General features: G+C 44.4%; 1 protein-coding gene and 1 long non-coding RNA gene across 2 annotated transcripts in view; both read left to right on the top strand.

Annotated features, from left to right (window-relative positions):
- LOC309610599 overlaps window positions 1-17,973 on the top strand; it is a 504,212-nt gene that overhangs the window by 47,937 nt on the left and 438,302 nt on the right. The gene's annotated exons all lie outside the window — the stretch shown is intronic.
- Window positions 6,225-17,906, top strand: TYMS (thymidylate synthetase). The gene is made up of 7 exons (XM_082353608.1): window positions 6,225-6,483; window positions 8,302-8,375; window positions 10,779-10,953; window positions 13,200-13,301; window positions 14,036-14,211; window positions 14,985-15,056; window positions 17,375-17,906. Exons 1-7 carry the CDS (start codon window positions 6,273-6,275, stop codon window positions 17,510-17,512), a joined length of 948 nt encoding a protein of 315 aa, XP_082209734.1. The 5' UTR covers window positions 6,225-6,272; the 3' UTR covers window positions 17,513-17,906.

The raw sequence follows: 17,973 nt of genomic DNA on the forward strand, positions 1-17,973 counted from the left end.
TGGAATTCTCATCTAGTCATCTAGCATCCTAAATGCCTAACTTTATTGATTGGTTTAGGATGTGTTTATTTCCCTATTCCAGACTTTCACAGCTGTAACTGTGGCTGGGATCCACAGTTACAGGCTTGAACAGAATGTCTTGCACATCCCAAGTATCCAATAAGCATTTGGTGATTGGTTCTTACCGTCATTATCAGAATGAAAGGCACACATAGGAAAGAAACACCTTGAATAAAGTAATGTGTCGTAAACAATGGAAGTTTATCGAACAAATACTATGTGCGTGTAGAATACAGAATGAGTATCCACATCAGAGGCAAGGGTCATTGTAGAGGTTTAATAATCCAGGGGAACTGAAAAGATCCCTTTGAATAGTGTTATTAAAAATATCCATACAGATGAGTTTTCTGTTCTTTTACTATGTATTAATTTTTTCAAAAGCCAAGGGTATTTATTCTGTTACTCATTCTGGACTTTATTCCAAGAAAAAATGCACTCAGTCTATAAGTAATTTATTAATATTTTGATTATTGATGCTTTTTTAAGGTAAGAACTGATGCATCCTATATGCGACAAGTAGAATTACCTCTTCAGCTGAGACCTGAAAATCCAGAAATACATAAGATAATGCAGGAAATGTAGTTGCAGGAGAGTATGTCAGTTATGTATTGTAAAGTACTGTTAATTTTCTTATGTTGAATGGCAGTTTAATAACTATTCAAATTGAGTTAAAATGAAAATTCCTTTTTAAAAAATCAAATGTAAATATTACTGTATTCTATGGTATATTCATAGTTTGTATATTAAATATTAAATCACCAAGGGGTCTGTGTTCTATCACTTCTACTACAAATGTGCCACTTTCTAATTAACAAAGATTCTTTTTTTCAATTTGCTTTTACAATATAAAATATTTGACTTCTTGAAAAAAAAATCTGTAATTCATTCCTTTGTTTAGTAAAGATCTATAGCTTCTGCATAGATTTTTTTTTTGTGGTAAAATATGCATAACGAAATTTACAGTTTTAATCTTTTTTTTTTTTTTTTTTTTATTCATTTATTTTTGTCTGTGTTGGGTCTTCGTTTCTGCGCAAGGGCTTCCTCCAGTTGCGGCAAGTGGGGGCCACTCTTCATCGCGGTGCGCGGGCCTCTCACTATCGCGGCCTCTCCTGTTGCGGAGCATAAGCTCCAGACGCGCAGGCTCAGTAGTTGTGGCTCACGGGCCTAGATGCTCCGTGGCATATGGGATCCTCCCAAACCAGGGCTCGAACCCGTGTCCCCTGCATTGGCAGGCAGATTCTTAACCACTGCGCCACCAGGGAAGCCCCTTTAATCATTTTTAAGTGCACAGTTCAGTAGCATTAAGTAAATTCACAATGTTATGCAACCATCACCATCAACCATCTCCAGAACTTTTTTCATATTCCCAAACTGAAGCTCTGTCCCCATTAAGCAATACCTCCCATTTCTCCCCTGTCCCCCAGCCCTTGACAGCCATGATCTGTCCAACTCTGACTACTCTAGGGACCTCAGATAAGTGGAATCATACAGTATTTGTCCTTTTGCAACTGGCTTATTTCACTTAGGGTAGTGTCCTCAAGGTTCATCCACGTGGTAGCATATGCTGGAATTCCTTTTCTTTTTAAGGCTGAATACTACTCCATTGTACGTGAGTATCACATTTTGTTTATCCATTCATCTGGAGTTGGACACTTGGGTGGCTTCCATCTTTTGGCCATTGCGGAGAGTGCTGCCATGCATATGGGTGTACTGCCTAGTTTCTTTTAAAAATTAACACAACAGTGATCTTTTTTAACAAGGCCATACAGATTTTACATAAACCACAAAGTGTTTTTTTGTTTTTTGTTTTTTTTTTAATTATTTATTTATTCTTTGTTTCTGTGCGAGGGCTTTTTCTAGTTGTGGCAAGTGGGGGCCACTCTTCATCATGGTGCGCGGGCCTCTCATTATCGCGGCCTCTCTTGTTGCGGAGCACAGACTCCAGACGCGCAGGCTCAGTAGTTGTGGCTCACGGGCCTAGTTGCTCTGGGGCATGTGGGATCTTCCCAGACCAGGGCTCGAACCCGTGTCCCCTGCATTGGCAGGCAGATTCTCAACCACTGCACCACCAGGGAAGCCCCACAAAGTGTTTTTGACCGACACTTACTTAACCTCAGAATGTGGACCTTGGTGCAATACAAAAGGAGAATCTTTTGCCAGTATATGTCACTAAGGATTACACTGGGGATATAGTTATAGTCAGTCTTTCAAATTATAAAAAGAAATATAAAGAGAGGACTTGAAACCTTTAAAGCATTTTTCACCCAGTCGAGCTATTTGGTAGGAAAGCTTGTCGGAGAGACTTAGAGTTCAAAGGCAGCCCATCGAATATAGTCAATTCCAAATGAAGACAAAGCTGTTTTTATCATAACTGAAGGCTATCTTAAAAAAAAGGATACTATTGATAGAATCCTGGATACCTTAATGTACAGTAAATCTCAAATAAATAGAGCCTATTCAGCCATACATTTGATGTATTTGTCAGAGAAGGTGCCAAAAAATAAGTTATAAAGGGAACCTGACTATTTTATAGCCAATGTGCCATAAAAACCTTGTAGAGTGAAGAAAGGAAAGGAAGATATTGGCCTCAAAGCATCTGGCAGAGAAAAGCCTTTCCGTGCAGGCTGACCTGGATTTTAATCCTGGCTGCCAGATTTCATAGGTGTTTGACTAGGCAAGATCCTTAATCTCTCTGAACCTCTGTGTTTTTAATGTATAAAATGATAAAAGTAATAGTTTTTGTTTTATTGGGTAGTTGTGAGAACTACAGTAAATAATCCATAATGATAAGTATCAATTGATGGTAGATGGTAGCTTTGATTATATAAATAATACTATTATTTAGTATCTGACTCATAGTTGGCTCTCAAAAATTTTAGTTTCCTGCTTTCTTTACCTAATTGTGCCAACATTTTTGAGAATTTGTCGTGTAAAGAAGAATCAATATCCAGACCAATAATATTCAAATGTTCTTGCTCTCATACACACTGAAAAGGAAACTGAAAAATGTATATATGCTCTTGCACATGATTTTTCGATATAAGTTGAAAGAATAGGAAATTTTAATTTTCCCATGTATTGTAAATAGTAGCATCTTTAAAAATATCTCATCCTTTTTTGAAATGTGCCCAATGGAATCTATGTATCATGGCAATTTGAATATCCAGTATCAGCCATTTAAACAAATAAACGTTTTTCTTTAACAGTAAGAAATTTAATCATTCCATTTTCTCCTTAAACTCTTATATTTTCATTCTATTTTCTTCAGATAATTTTATTCTAATATATTTTATGCTTAAACATCTTTATTGATCAATAAAATGTAAATATTTTTAAATTTTTTTTTTTTTAAACTTTGGGTTTATTTATTTATTTATTTATGGCTGTGTTGGGTCTTCGTTTCTGTGCGAGGGCTTTCTCCAGTTGCGGCAAGTGGGGGCCACACTTCATCGCGGTGCGCGGTCCTCTTATTATCGCGGCCTCTCTTGTTGCGGAGCACAGGCTCCAGACGCGCAGGCTCAGTAGTTGTGGCTCACGGGCCCAGCTACTCCACGGCACAAGGGATGTTCCCAGACCAGGGCTCAAACCCGTGTCCCCTGCATTGGCAGGCAGATTCTCAACCACTGCGCCACCAGGGAAGCCCAATATTTTTAAATTTTGAAAATTAAAAATTTCCTGGGACACAAAAATCTAGGTATCAAATATTCATTCTGGATTGAGTTATCATTGTAATTTATTGTACATAATTGATCAAAATAAATATATTACACATTTCTATGGCTATTAAACATAAACAGTGAAATTTTTAACAAATAGATCTCTTAATGAGAAGAAAAAGCTTTTTTTTCTCCAGTAAGTTAATGGATCCATTAGTAATTATTATTTCTTCCTAGAATGAGATAGGATTCAGCATCAATATCATCCTTATTTTGCGTTTTAACAGATGTGAGTGCTGTGAAAGCTGCTGGTATAATGCATTCGAGGTTAGTATGCTCTTTCCCCAGATCATCCCCTGCTGGTTTCTTCTCACTATTTAGGTCTCAGCTCAGATGTGACCTCCTCAGGGAGGCCTCACCTGATGGTGGGATCTAAAGTGGTCTCTCTGAACCCGGTTATGTAATCATCATAGCACTTGTCGCTCTCTGCAGATGTCTTGTTCTCAGACTTACGAATTGCTCCTCTAGGCTAGCGTGTCAGTTCTGTGAGAGTGACCTTGTCTATCCTGCTCCTTGGTGACTCGTGGTAGGCACTATGATGTAAACGCTGTTGGATGAATGAATAAATGAATAATACCCTTGTCTGAGAGGATCATTCATTTACGGAGCAGCAACCGGGAAGGAAACCGTTCTCTCTCTATTATCATCAAACCAAGGTCCTCCAAGTACTACAATGGAAGAGGAGTCTCCACGCAGGCGGGGGAGTCTACACTTGTGTCCCAAGATTCACCCTGTGGTACAAGTGATATTCTATTGGAACAATTAAACTCAGCTCAAAATAACAAAAGGGAAATAAACACAGAGAGTAACTGCAACTAGGTAATCTGGGAGATTTTCAGCCTGGGACCAGGCACATGGTTGGGAATGTGTGGAGACACTTTTGCTCGGCTTGGGGTTGGGGGAGTATCTATCTGCATTTAGTTGGCCTTGCGCAGGCACCTACAGCCCTGCGGTAATTAATGTGCGGGACGATCTCTCGCAACGAAGACTGCACCTCCACACCGCATTTTAGCTTCTCACACCCAGGGGCGCTCTCGAGCTAAGGCAGACAACGTGAGTCCCCATCCCTGTCTAAAGCCTGTTTTCTGAGTTCAGGTTTCCCACAGAACAGTCTCTGCCCAAATGACCATCAGAAAAAATGCCCGCCGCGTCTGGAGACAGCCACCACATCCACCCCATCCAAGCAGTACAGCGCAACACAGGACGGCCATCAGCCCCAAAGCAGATACAGGTGACTTTTTAATACTATTATTACACTGGTGTGGGCGTGGAGGGTAGGATGAGTAAGGTGCTGGGGGAGGGGAAGGATGAATCTAGTTGACCTGGGAAAGGCCAGCCTAGCAGGTGACGGATTATATATGTTTAATAGATTAAATATATCTAAAACATCTGCTATCCAGTGCATTTCAGTTTACCCTTTGTGAGCACTCATACCACCAAACAGCAAGAACATTCCACCCAAAAGAAAACACAAATGTAACATTGTTTTTGCCGAGCAGATTAGGCAGAGCTGCAGGTGAAAGATATTGATCTCCTCCCAGAATTTCCTGTTACAAAAATTTTAACCTTGAGTTTGAGAAGTGCCCTTTAGCAGAAAGATTCCAGAATCTCGCACAGACAATAAAGTTGAGATGGGGGGGGAGGGGGGAGAAAAAAGAAAAACCATCGACTTTATTGAATGGAAAGAAATAGTGTTTAGTATGTTTCAGAGTGAGCCCACATCTCCTTCTTGGTAACCCTAGACGCAGCGACATCAAGAAATTTATTGAGCATCTACTATGTGCTCAATAAACAGGTGATTCAAAAGACTGCTGTTGCATGTACGTGTATTAGTACCTTTTAAACTCATTATCAGATATTTTCTACCCACCAGTGTTTATATTATAAACGTTTCACTAAAACTGAAAAATTTGGTATTCAAAACTGAAAACGGCTGGCTGTTATTAATCAAGTAAAAAAGCTGCTTTATTCTATTTGCTCCAGCTGCCGGCCTTGAGTGAGGATGGGGGAAAATGGAAATGCAAATCACTTGCAGCAGCCCCCCTCAGTTGTAGGAAATACCTCAAATAACAGAGTTTTGTTTTTCGATTGCACGAACACGTGTAAATTGTTTCAGGGTCCCCTTGATCACCGAAAGGCGCGGTCGACCCCGAATCTTTCCAACGAGAGCGGCCTGTCTCAGGCAACGCACCAAGATACAGCTTTAGGATTTCCTTCTAGGCCAAAGGTTCTTTACTTTTAAAATGCCATAAAGGTTACGCGATTCGGGAAAGCAATCGCGGTCGCAGCTGGCGGCCCAACGCGCCCCTGGGACGCGCGGGGCGGGGCCCCGAGGGCTCGGGGCGGGGCCTACGTCACCGAAACGTCACAGGAAGAGGCGGAGTCTCAGGAGCGGTGGCGGGAAAAGAGGACCGTTGAAAGCGTTGGGCCGCCTCGCCAGCTGCAGTCCTGTCCCAGCTGCAGTCCTGTCCCAGCTGCCGCGCCCGTTTCCGCGCTATGCCCGCCGCCGGCTCCGAGCTGCCGCACCTGACGTCGCCGCCCGCCGCGCAGGAGCAGGGCGCCGAGTCGCGGCCGCCGCCGCCGCACGGGGAGCTGCAGTACTTGGGGCAGATCGAGCACATCCTCCGCTGCGGCTTTCGGAAGGATGACCGCACGGGCACCGGCACCCTGTCGGTGTTCGGCATGCAGGCGCGCTACAGCCTGAGAGGTAAGGCGGACGCGCCACGGGGGCGGGAGGGCGGGCGCGCCCGGTGCGAGCGGAGCTGCGGTGGGGAGAGCGTTCCGGACAGGCCGGGCCCCGCGGTCGGCGTTTAGTTAACCTCAACCCCGCGAGGAGGGGAAGCGGCCTTGGCCCCACTTTGCAGACGCCGAAACTGAGGCTCGGATTAGAGAGATGACTTGCGTAGGGTCACACGGACTGGAGGGACAGAGCTGGGAGGTAAAACCGGTCCTCTGGCTCTTAATCACCCAGTTATGCTGTCTCCCCAAAGCGGGCGCGATCCTGCAGCGTTTGCCCCAGATTAGAGGGTGGGAGAGGATCTGCTCAGGGTTGACCGGGGCCTTCGCTGGAGGGCCCCTTTTCTGCCCCTCCTCTTCCCTCCGCGTCTGCTGTTCCGCTTTGCAAAGTTTTTAAAAATTGGAGCGAATTTGACGTGGGCGGGGCCGCGTTGGGAGGAGAGAGCTGAAAAGCGGGGGCGGGAACTTGTGGTTCACGACAGTTTTGCCATCTGGTCCCGCGAACCAGCTTTCCTCTTCAACCTTGAAACAGGAACGCGAGAGTCCGAGTAGGAGTTCATATTTATTTGTCTTTGTCTTTAAAACAGGGTGGCTCCTGGGAAGAAGTGTGTCTTAGGGGGTTGTTAGGGTCGGGCTTTCAGGGGACAGAGGGGCGGGGTGGGGGTCGGAACCGGACGAAAGTTGAAACAGGTGTGGAGGGCGGTTGTGAGGGGGGAGGCCAACTGTTGGTGAAGCAGATTGACCCAGGTCGGGGGAGAAACCCTCCTCCGCGCACCCATTGGAGAGACTGGAAAATACGGGGCTGCGGTGGCCGATGTGGCTTGGACGGCTTAGGGAGTTTTGTCTGAGCAGAGGGATCCACCTTCCTGCAGCTCCAGCGCAGTGGCCTCCGGGGAGCCACAGACCTCGTTTCTACTCCCGCCCCTCTGCTTAGACCTTTGGCAAGTGGTTTAACTTCTCCCATCTTCAGCGTCCCCATGTGCTCAAAATGGAGGAAATCATCCTCAAAATGGAGGGAAGCAGGTGCTTGAAGAATCTGTTCTTGTTACATGAGTATCACCTGTACAAGTGAATGTCGACTGAATAGGTACCAAATTTAGAGAGAAGCTTTTACAGTTTTCTCTATTGTTTGACGCAAACTTACGTATTACCTCCTGGTGTCTGTAAAAAGGGAGGTCATAATGGAGCCTCACGGAGGGTTGTTTTGAGGATCAAATAGGATCATGCATATCAAGTGTTTAAACAGTTAACTATTTTTATTACACTTAAAAAAATAGAGGTTAATTTTCTTTGCGAATATCTAGAAACTATTCAGTTTGGGCCAGGGCCGTATCTACTATCCCCTGGTCTTGAGCAAGTTATCCCTGACAGGATAATCATGGAATAGGAGCCTTCAGGCTTTGTCCTAGATCACATTCTATGTGTTGTCTTCACACCTCTGTGATGAAGGGTTCACGCTAACCAGGTAGTGGGTGGTAGCTCTTTCCCTGTGCACACGGGCATCCCTGCCTGTTCCCTGCCCCAAATCACTGTGTGGAATTCCTGTGTCTGGTGGTCAAGGGGCACAGGAGGGTGGTCTCGGTCTGAATTGTGTCACTGACTTGGGGCTGCAGCCTTGGGAGCTCCACTCTGATCCGGGGGTGCCCACGTGGCAGAGGTTGCGGTTTTCCAGCTGCTCTGTGGTCACTCCAGGGCCTTATGTCCTGGAGCAGTTTGCTTTTACAGAGAAAGTTGGATGGCATGTTCTGTTTTCCCATCTTGAAATTATACGATAAACTTTGTTTTCCAGATGAATTTCCTCTGCTGACAACCAAACGTGTTTTCTGGAAGGGTGTTTTGGAGGAGTTGCTGTGGTTTATCAAGGTAAAGAAGTTGCTGCTATTGGAAATCAATAATCTGTTCTCAGTACAGTATCAGCAGGATCCTTTTAAAAGTCACATCATGTCACTCCTCGGCCGAAAGCCCTTAGTGGCTCCCATTTCACTCAGTAGGAGCCAAGGTCCTTACCATCGTGTCTCAGCTCTGGCCTCAGCCAGAGTCCCGCTCACCCTGCTCCTCCCATCCTGGCCTCCTTGCCGATCTTCGCGGACGCCGGGACATTCCCACCTAGGGCCCGGGCACCCGCTGGTCCTGCTCCCTGGAACCTTCTGCTCCGTGTAGCATGACTCGCTCCCTCACCCTCCAGTCTCTGCTCGGTGAGCTTTCCCTGCCTCGGATCTAAAACTGTGATTACCTCCCCACCCTCTCCTCCCACCCCTCCTTTGATTTCTCTACAGAGAAATATCTTATGTATAAGGTCTGCCCTCTCCCTTTACCCCCTTCAAGGGGGAAGGCAGGCAATCAAATAAATAAAATTTTTAAAATGAAAATATATTTAAAAATAAAAATTTTTTAAAAATTTAGAAAAGTATTAGAAGCTCCACGAGGGCAGAGAATTTCTCTTGTCTGCTGTTGCATCCCCTGAGACACAGCCTGCCACACAGTAGGCACTCAACATGGAGTGATCACTGAATATAGATCCCAACTGTGCTCTCGTGTTGGGATAAGCTGGAAGGGTCTCTCGAGTAACAAGCTAGAGTGCCATGATGATGGGCAGCAGCCACACCTGGGCCTCCCCTCGCTCCATCTCCTGGTTCAGACCTGTGATACTCCGGCCAACGCTGGTCACAGGGTACCTGAGGAAATGGGCTCTGTTCTGGGCTGGGCTAGAGGTTGGGATCCCTTCTACAGGGCACTTATGTGGCTTGTATTATCTTGGGCCAAAGCAGGCCCAAGACCTCTTAACACCTTTTAGAAAAGGTTTAGATTTGGATTCAATCCAGTCTCCCTTAGTTCTGTATTCTTGGGGTATTTTCTTCTGCATTGGCCTATCTCAACAGACAGCGAGCTTCTACTTCCAAATACATCAGTGCATATCTCAGAACAGGATGTTTGTAAAGCAGCTAGAACCCAATCTGAATGGATGGGAAGGGAGACTTTTGAAGCCACATGTGAAAGGTCGAGAAATGAGTTGTTGGAAGTGAAAAAAAATTAGTACAAACTCAGTGACAGAAAAGGAGGAACTGAGATGCTCAGAAACAAAATGTATTTGCTTGTTTTATCTTAAAGTTTGAGTGCAGGATTCTAATAAATCCTTGTCAGGAACACATCAGACTCACCTCTGATCATCACTCCACGGGTGACTCAAAAATACAGGAATTAGGGACTTACCTGGTGGTCCAGTGGTTAAGACTCCATGCTTCCACTGCAGGGGGCACGGGTTCGACCCCTGGTCGAGGAAGTTCCACGTGCTGCGTGGCGCAAAAAAAAAAAAAAAAAAAAAAAATACAGGGGTCAGAGTGTACCTGCACTTCAGCTGGGATCTTTGGGCAATATGGAGACGTATGGTCTGTGCAATAGTTAATATTGGGTTGAGTGCCAAGCGTTTTGCTTGTATTTTCTACTCCTCACAGTAATATGGGTGGTGGTTATTACTGCTGTGCTCTTTTTTGGGTGCAGATGGTGAGGCTAGAGGGGTCAGGAAGCTGGTCAGAGAAAGGAGGAGAGGGCAGGCATGGGGCCCAGGCGTGTGTGGCCTCATAGCCTTGCTTGGAACCTTACAGCGTATCATACCCAGAGGCCAGTGGGATCTGTCCTTGACCTGGATGCACCATCAGGATACAGGTTAGGATGACATGGGCCAAATCTAATGAGATAAAATCTATATAAGAGGAACATAAAGCTTGTACTTGGCACCAAAAAAAAAAACCCCCCCAAAACCCACACCTTAACTTTGCACGTATAGGTTGGGGGTAAACATGACTTGATATTGGCACTTGTAAGATGTATGACTGACATATTTGCCAGAAAAGCTAAGACTGATTAGGCCAATCTGTGGAAATATCCGATATACCAGGTCTAAGATACACCAAACAGATTGCACATGAGGCACTAGATTCATCCTGGGGCATCACACTTAGACACAGAACACATTTAGTTAAGAAACAGAAAACTGTTAGATGAGATGGAAGTAATTAAAGGACTTGGAGGTGTTTCGAATTTTAGTTGAGGGGAATAGGAAAAAAGATTTGAGATCGTGATTGCAAAGAAGGATTGGACCATCCTGGGGGCCCTCAGAAAGTTTGGACTGGGACCAACCTGCTTAATGATGGGATGTGTCAGGTGCTGTCCCCTGTCTGTCAGCACAGGCCCACAGGGGGGAGGCTTTTGGGGGATCGACTCTGATGGCACAGAATTCACTGGATGCTGCTCTCCCATCTCTTCCAGGGATCCACAAACGCTAAGGAGCTGTCTTCCAAGGGAGTGAAAATCTGGGATGCCAATGGGTCCCGAGACTTCTTGGACAGCCTGGGATTCTCCATCAGAGCAGAAGGGGATTTAGGCCCAGTTTATGGCTTTCAGTGGAGGCATTTTGGGGCCGAATACAAAGATATGGATTCAGGTGAGGAGACGGAGTGGGGCCTCAGATTTCCTGAGTGCCTCTCACAGCCTGAGTTTGTTCCATTGTTGCAAGTGAAGCCTGGGGGATAGGAAGCCAGTGATGGGGAAGTGGATGTATAACTTGGACCTTGTGAGGGGCTGCTTCAGATTCAGGTGGAGGATCAGATCAGATCACAGCAGGGTGGTGAGCACTTGCTGCGCCTTAGCACCTTCCATACCTTGTTCATCAGCAGATAGTGACCCGGTTGGTGGTTGGTCACTGTGTTGGGCGTAGGGTTGGAAGTTCATCTGGGGGACAAGAGTCCCAGGGATTGCCCTGTGGCGGCCTTGATCTCCCCTTTTAAAGACTGAGCTGCCCAGCACACTGTAGTGGTGCTGGGGACCGGTCTCTGGTCACCCTTTCCTCCCCGTCCTGGTGGGATGGAGGAAGGTGAAACATCTCACCCCTGGACACCCACCCTCCTCTGTCACTTGGTGGCTCCACTTGCTGAGTGTCACAGAATCCAGTCCAGGTCCTTTGACCCTTCCTGTCCCCCCATCCCTAGTTCAGGGGTTGCAAAAGCAAATGCCTACCTCGGTGTGTGTGTGTGCGCGTGTGTGCACGCCACACATGTGCATACACACAGGAAGTAACAGTTTGCTGGCTGGGCAAAAACCAGTTACCTGGAAAACATGTGCCATCTAAAGGGGACAGTCACACCTCAGCTCTAGCCAGCTGGAGGGATTTGGGCCTGATGTCGTCGGGTTCTTCAATAAAAGCCTAAGTCTTTGGAATGTTGACGACTTCGGTAAGTTCAAAATGCCATGCCAACCTGAAATAGGCAAATTCACAGAGACCAAAAGTGGATGGGGAGTTGTTTAATGGGTACAGAATTTCAGTTTCGGAAAATGAAGAAGATCTAGAATGGATAGTGGTGATGGTTGCACAACATTGGGAATGTACTTAACGCCACTGACTGCACACTTTAAAATGGTTAAAATGGTCAACTTAATGTTATATAAATTTTGCCACACACCAAAAAAAATGCTCTGTGGGCCAAACAATTTCTCTGCAGGTGAATGGTCTTTTCTGTTGTTAGAATGTAGTTTCCGTCCTAGGACATCCTCAGGATGTGAGGCTGCACCCCTGGCTTAATTGTGCCTTAAATCCTGCCTCGTGTTCAATTATTTATTCTTCTTTGAGGGACCTGATGAAATTATGGCCTTAGTTTAGAGTTGTATGAACGCTTAGCTGTTGGATTTCAGTACAAGAGTTTTTGTTTTGTTTTGTTTTTAATTTTTACCCTGAAATAATTATAGGTTCACAGGAAATTGCCCAAAAAAAGTGTAATCTCTCGCATAAATTAACATTTGTAAAACCCACAGCACTTACCAGATTTCTCCAGCTTTATAAATTTTTGTGCAATTTTAGCACCTGTAGATTTATGTAACCACCACCACAATCAAGATACAGAACTGTTCCTTCACAGTTCATCTTTTTTTAAAACTTGATATTACTTTTCTGGAACTGTGATGGTGACAGGACTTTCTTCCCCAAATTTAGAACTACTGGACTTGAGCATAGTCTGACTCCAATAAGTTGAAGTTTAACCAGAGGGCTGTGAAGCTCTGCACATCTCGGCTTCCAGTTCATTTCAGAAGGAGGCAGGGACTTAAAGTCCAGAGACCAGAAATGGGACAAAAGTATAAGGTGGTATAATAATAATTAGAGGTTTCCTGATACTTACAGTCAGTAGGTATTTGGCTGTTAAATTGTAATTTTAGGTGGGAGTGTTGGAAGGATAGTGTCTAGATGACAAAAAGGAATTCTCATCCTCTGTTAGTTGGACCGTGTATGGTAGGGTAAATTAGTGAAGATCCAGCCCTGTGCCTGGCAGTGGAGCATGACAAGATTGGTTGATGGTATAGAGACTACGTCCTGTGGGGACCACTGGAAGAAACAGATTGTTGAGGCTGAAGAAGGTTAGCGATAGGAGAAGGGGGAGGAGGGGCACCACGGCCAAGTATTTAAAGGACTCTTAAGTAGGTAAGAAATAGTCATTGTTGTGGTTCCAGAGGACAGACCTAGGAGCCAAGACTCAATATAACCCGACGAAATATGAGACATTTGTATTGTTCATTGGCTATCGTGTAACTGTGGGCCAGGGGAGGCCGTGGGAGGACAGTGTGGTCGATGACCTCTGAGACCCTCTCATGGGATGCTGTGATTCACGTGTGAGGTGTTCTCTCTTTTTGCCAATTCTGCAGATTATTCAGATCAAGGAGTAGATCAACTGCAAAAAGTGATTGACACAATCAAAAGCAACCCTGACGACAGAAGAATCATCCTGTGTGCTTGGAATCCAAAAGGTTGATTGCATCCCAGTCACCCTGCCATGTCCTAACTGTGCCTCCTGCAGAGGCAGCAGGCGGGAGGCGGTCCTGGGAACTGCTTCAGGCTGCCCGGCTGCCCCTGTGACCCTGGCCATGTCACACGTGGTCCCATTTTCACCTTCAGAGGGTGAGGTTGGGCCCAGATGAAATTTGTATTTTATGGGCTTTAAATTGCCTATAAAAATACACATGAAAATTTTAACATTTTAAATTGGGGCAGATGGAATTTCAGATCACCTCCCCCTCACTATTATGAACATTTTAAACAATTACATTGTAAAACTAAAGTCTGCCAAGGTGTACTAAATACCCAGAGTGGAATATTTGCATTTATGATAGAGATTTTGAATATGGGAGGGTGTGCCTGAGTGGCCAATATTCTGTGGCCCCTGCAAATGAATTCATTCCTACTATGCTTGTGGTTTGGTGCCATGGTGGTAGCAGAAGTAATTCATTTCAGCTCGGATGGGAGAGCATGGCTTCAGTTGTCAGCGTGCATCCACAGAAGTCTCACGTTGATGGATAGGTCTCTGTCGTCGGCCTTATGCCATCCCTGGGGTTGGAACGGTCTGTGTGGGTCATGGGTGTCGCTGGCCCAGTGGCTCTATTCTCACCAACTCCGCTGTATGAGTTGGTTCTGTTTCACTTTTCCTAGAGCTGTGTTCTTTAAAACCACTGCCCCTCCTGACTTTCCTCTGCCGGCTCCTCAGATCTCCCTCTCATGGCCCTACCCCCGTGCCACGCCCTTTGCCAGTTCTACGTGGTGAACGGTGAGCTGTCCTGCCAGCTGTACCAGAGGTCAGGAGACATGGGCCTGGGTGTGCCCTTCAACATCGCCAGCTACGCCCTGCTCACCTACATGATCGCACACATCACGGGCCTGAAGGTGGGCTCCTCTCGGGGAGGAACGGCTGTTGCCAGCCTAAAGCACTGAGCTCTTATTTTTAATGATTTTTTTAAAAATTAATTAATTTATTTATATTTACTTATTTTTGGCTGCATTGGGTCTTCGTTGCTGCGCGCGGGCTTTCTCTAGTTGCAGCGAGCGGGGGCTACTCTTTGTTGCGGTGCGCGGGCTTCTCATCGCGGTGGCTTCCCTTTTGCGGAGCGCGGGCTCTAGGCGCACGGGCTTCAGTAGTTGTGGTGGGTAGGGTCAGTAGTTGTGGCTCGCGGGCTCTAGAGTGCAGGCTCAGTAGTTGTGGCGCACGGGCTTAGTTGCTTCGCAGCATGTGGGATCTTCCCAGACCAGGGCTCAAACCTGTGTCCCCTGCATTGGCAGGCGGATTCTTAACCACTGTGCCACCAGGGAAGTCCCAAGCACTGAGCTCTTAGATCCTGTAACATGGAAGAACTAATTGCAGAGAATTTCGTCTCCGATTAGTCTTTAAATGTGATAGATGTAAATGAGGAAGTAACTGGCTTACCCTGTAACCTCCTCGGAGCTTTCCCGTCCTTTTGCTCTGTATAAACTAATGGGATCGTATAGGTTATTTATTATAACTTTGATGAATCAACTTTTCTCAAAACTGACTCTGGTTAAATTCCTTGTGAAAAGCTTTGGGATGTCTGCATACTCTGTATCGTGTGTTTTTACATGATGTGTTTTAAAGGAATTCAAACTAAACCATTTACTGTTCTGCTTTCTCCCGTGGGGTTTAGCCAGGTGACTTTGTACACACTTTGGGAGATGCACACATTTACCTGAATCACATTGAGCCGCTGAAAATTCAGGTAAGAAGTGTATCTGTCACACTTTGGGGTTTGGTACCTTCTCTTGATAAAAGGTCGATATGGAAAACATCCCTCCTGTAATAGGTGTTCTCCTCGGTGCTCTGACAGAGCTAAGAGGACCTGCTTCCAGGTTTGCGGGTGGTGGTGGGCAGGCAGGGACACAGACACTTTACATGACACGTGCTGTGAGGTATTAAGTACCAGTACCAGAGAGGAGGAGCCATCTTTGGACCAGAAGGTTTAGGACCTTCCCAGAGGTGGCATTTAATTCATTCTTTTAACTTGGAAGAGTGTTTAAATGCAAATATTTTCCCTTAGCTTTATGCTAACATACAGTACTTAGGTCTGAACTTTCAAAAGTCTGTGTTCACTTCCATAAGTTACAGCAGCCAACAAAGGATTTGTTTTTTGTTGTTGTTTTTTTAATTGAAGTATAGTTGATTTACAGTGTTGTATTAATTACTGTTGTACAGCAGATTCAGTTATACATGTATATACATTCTTTTTTCATATTGTTTTCCATTATGGTTTCACAGGATATTGAATATAGTTCTCTGTATACTATACAGTAGGACCTTGTTTATCCATTTATATATACTAGTTTGCATCTGCTAATCCTGAACTCCCACCCCTTCCCCACCTTGGCAACCACCAGTCTATTCTCTATGTTCGTGTTTCATAGATAGGTTCATTTCTGTCATATTTTAGATTTCACATATGAGTGATATCTCATGGTATTTGTCTTTCCCTTTCTGACTTCACTTAGTATGATAATCTCCAGTTGCATCCATGTTGCTGCAAGTGGCATTATTTCATTCTTTTTTATGGCTGAGTAGTATTCCATTGTATATATGTTCCACATCTTCTTTATCCATTCATCTGTCCATGGACATTTAGTTTGTTTCCATGTCTTGGCTATTGTGAATAGTGCTGCTATGAACATAGAGGTGCATGTATCCTTGAATTACAGTTTTGTCTGGATATATGCCCAGGAGTGGGATTGCTGGATTATATGGTAATATTATTTTCCATTTTCTGAGCAACCTCCGTATTTTCCACAGTGGCTGCACCAACTTACATTCCCACCAACAGTGTAGGAGGTTTCCCTGTTCTCTATACCCTCTGCAGCATTTGTTATTTGTAGACATTTTAATGATGGCCATTCTAACTGGTGTGAGGTAGTACTTCATTGTAGTTTTGATTTGCATTTCTGTAATAATCAGCGATGTTGAGCATCTTTTCATGTGCCTATTGGCTATCTGTGTTTCTTCTGTGGAGAAATGTCTCTTTAGGTCTTCCGCCCATTTTACGATTGGGTTGTTTTTTTGTTGTTGAGTTGTATGAGCTGTTTGGATATTTTGGAAATTAAGCCATTGTTGCATTGTTTGCAAATATTTTCTCCCATTCTATAGGTTGTCTTTTGGTTTTGTTTATGGTTTCCTTTGCTATGCAAAAGCTTGTAGTTAGTTTAGGTCCCATTTGTTTATTTTTGTTTTTATTTCCATTGCTTTGGGAGACTGACCTAAGAAAACATTGATACAATTTATGTCAGAATATTTTACCTATGTTCTCTTCTAGGCGTTTTATGGTGTCATGTGTTATGTATTTCCAACAAAGGATGATTTAAAATGGCAATAAAAATATGAGTGTGCTTAATGAACCACAAGGAAAAAAATTCAAACCAAAAACCTTTAGCCCCTTCTGGATTAGGTCTGGGTTTGACAAGTCTTTGAGGAGCTTGGCTGCTGTGATTAGAGGGTGACCCAGGGCTCATCCAGATGCTCCTCTCTGGCAGTCTGCTCCAGTCATACTGGACGGAATACTATGAGGTCGTGACCTGTGTCCATGTCCTCATTGCTGCTGTCTGTTCATCCCAGGAGTCCTGGCTTGCATCCCTTTCTGTTAGTTGTCAACACGTGTCCTCTTCCTTGCCCTTTCTGCCAGGGACAGTTGGGCTAGGGTTCAAGGGACTCAAGTAACCATCCTGTAGCTACTTTTTATTAAAGTAAAAGACTAGGCCCTGTCTTTAACAAATTTACCAAGAGCAGTCGATTATAAGGACTTAAACCTGGTGAGCCACCAAGGCTCCTGACACCATGTGATTCTACTGAACACCCTTCACTCTCCACATGGGTGAGAGAATTGGTCAGCAGCATTGAATAACCAGGGACAAGGTATCTGTAGTATTCCACCCCTGCAAAATAATATTGATACTTTATTGGTAAAATACTGTTATTTGTTTCATGAAGGGACACAGGGAGCAAAATTAAAGCAGGTTGTATGGATCTGGCAAAATAATGGCCTTATGTTGTTTTTAGCTTCAGCGAGAACCAAGGCCTTTCCCCAAGCTCAGAATCCTTCGAAAAGTTGAGAAAATTGATGACTTCAAGGCTGAAGACTTTCAGATTGAAGGCTACAATCCTCACCCGACTATTAAAATGGAAATGGCTGTTTAGAGTGCTTTTGAAGGAGTTGTTTGAAGGATATTTACACCTAGGTGAAAGTTCATTTTGCTCTAAAGGAGAAAGAACTAGGTCAAATCCTGTTGGTGACCTATCAGTTATTATTCATTAACTTTTAAGGATGTTGCCACTGGCAAATAGAACTGTGCTGGTTCTCTTAGTAATAAAAGACCTGTAGTTAGGGTAACTCACTGAGGATGTATGTAAATGTAGAGATTGTGAATAAAGACAGGAAAGAGAAAATTTATATACTCTTAATTCAAACTTCATAATGTTTTTATGAAAATGGTCAGTGAATTTCAAGAATTATGTATAACTATTGCCCCAAATTGGAGCAAGCTGGATAACACCATCAGTCATGATAATGCCTAAAGTTATATTTGTTTTATATCTTACTGTAATGTTCTGCATTCATGTTTTTTTTTTTTTTAATTCCATGTTGCCATTTATCTGCT

Source organism: Balaenoptera borealis (genome assembly GCF_965194805.1).
Source record: "Balaenoptera borealis genome assembly, chromosome: 14".
NCBI lineage: Eukaryota > Metazoa > Chordata > Mammalia > Artiodactyla > Balaenopteridae > Balaenoptera > Balaenoptera borealis.

Coding starts and splice junctions, on each gene's coding strand:
- TYMS (XM_082353608.1), top strand. CDS start 6,273: ATGCCCGCCGCCGGCTCCGAGCTGCCGCACCTGACGTCGCCGCCCGCC. Junction 6,484..8,301: donor GGCGCGCTACAGCCTGAGAG/GTAAGGCGGACG, acceptor TTTGTTTTCCAG/ATGAATTTCCTCTGCTGACA. Junction 8,376..10,778: donor AGTTGCTGTGGTTTATCAAG/GTAAAGAAGTTG, acceptor CATCTCTTCCAG/GGATCCACAAACGCTAAGGA.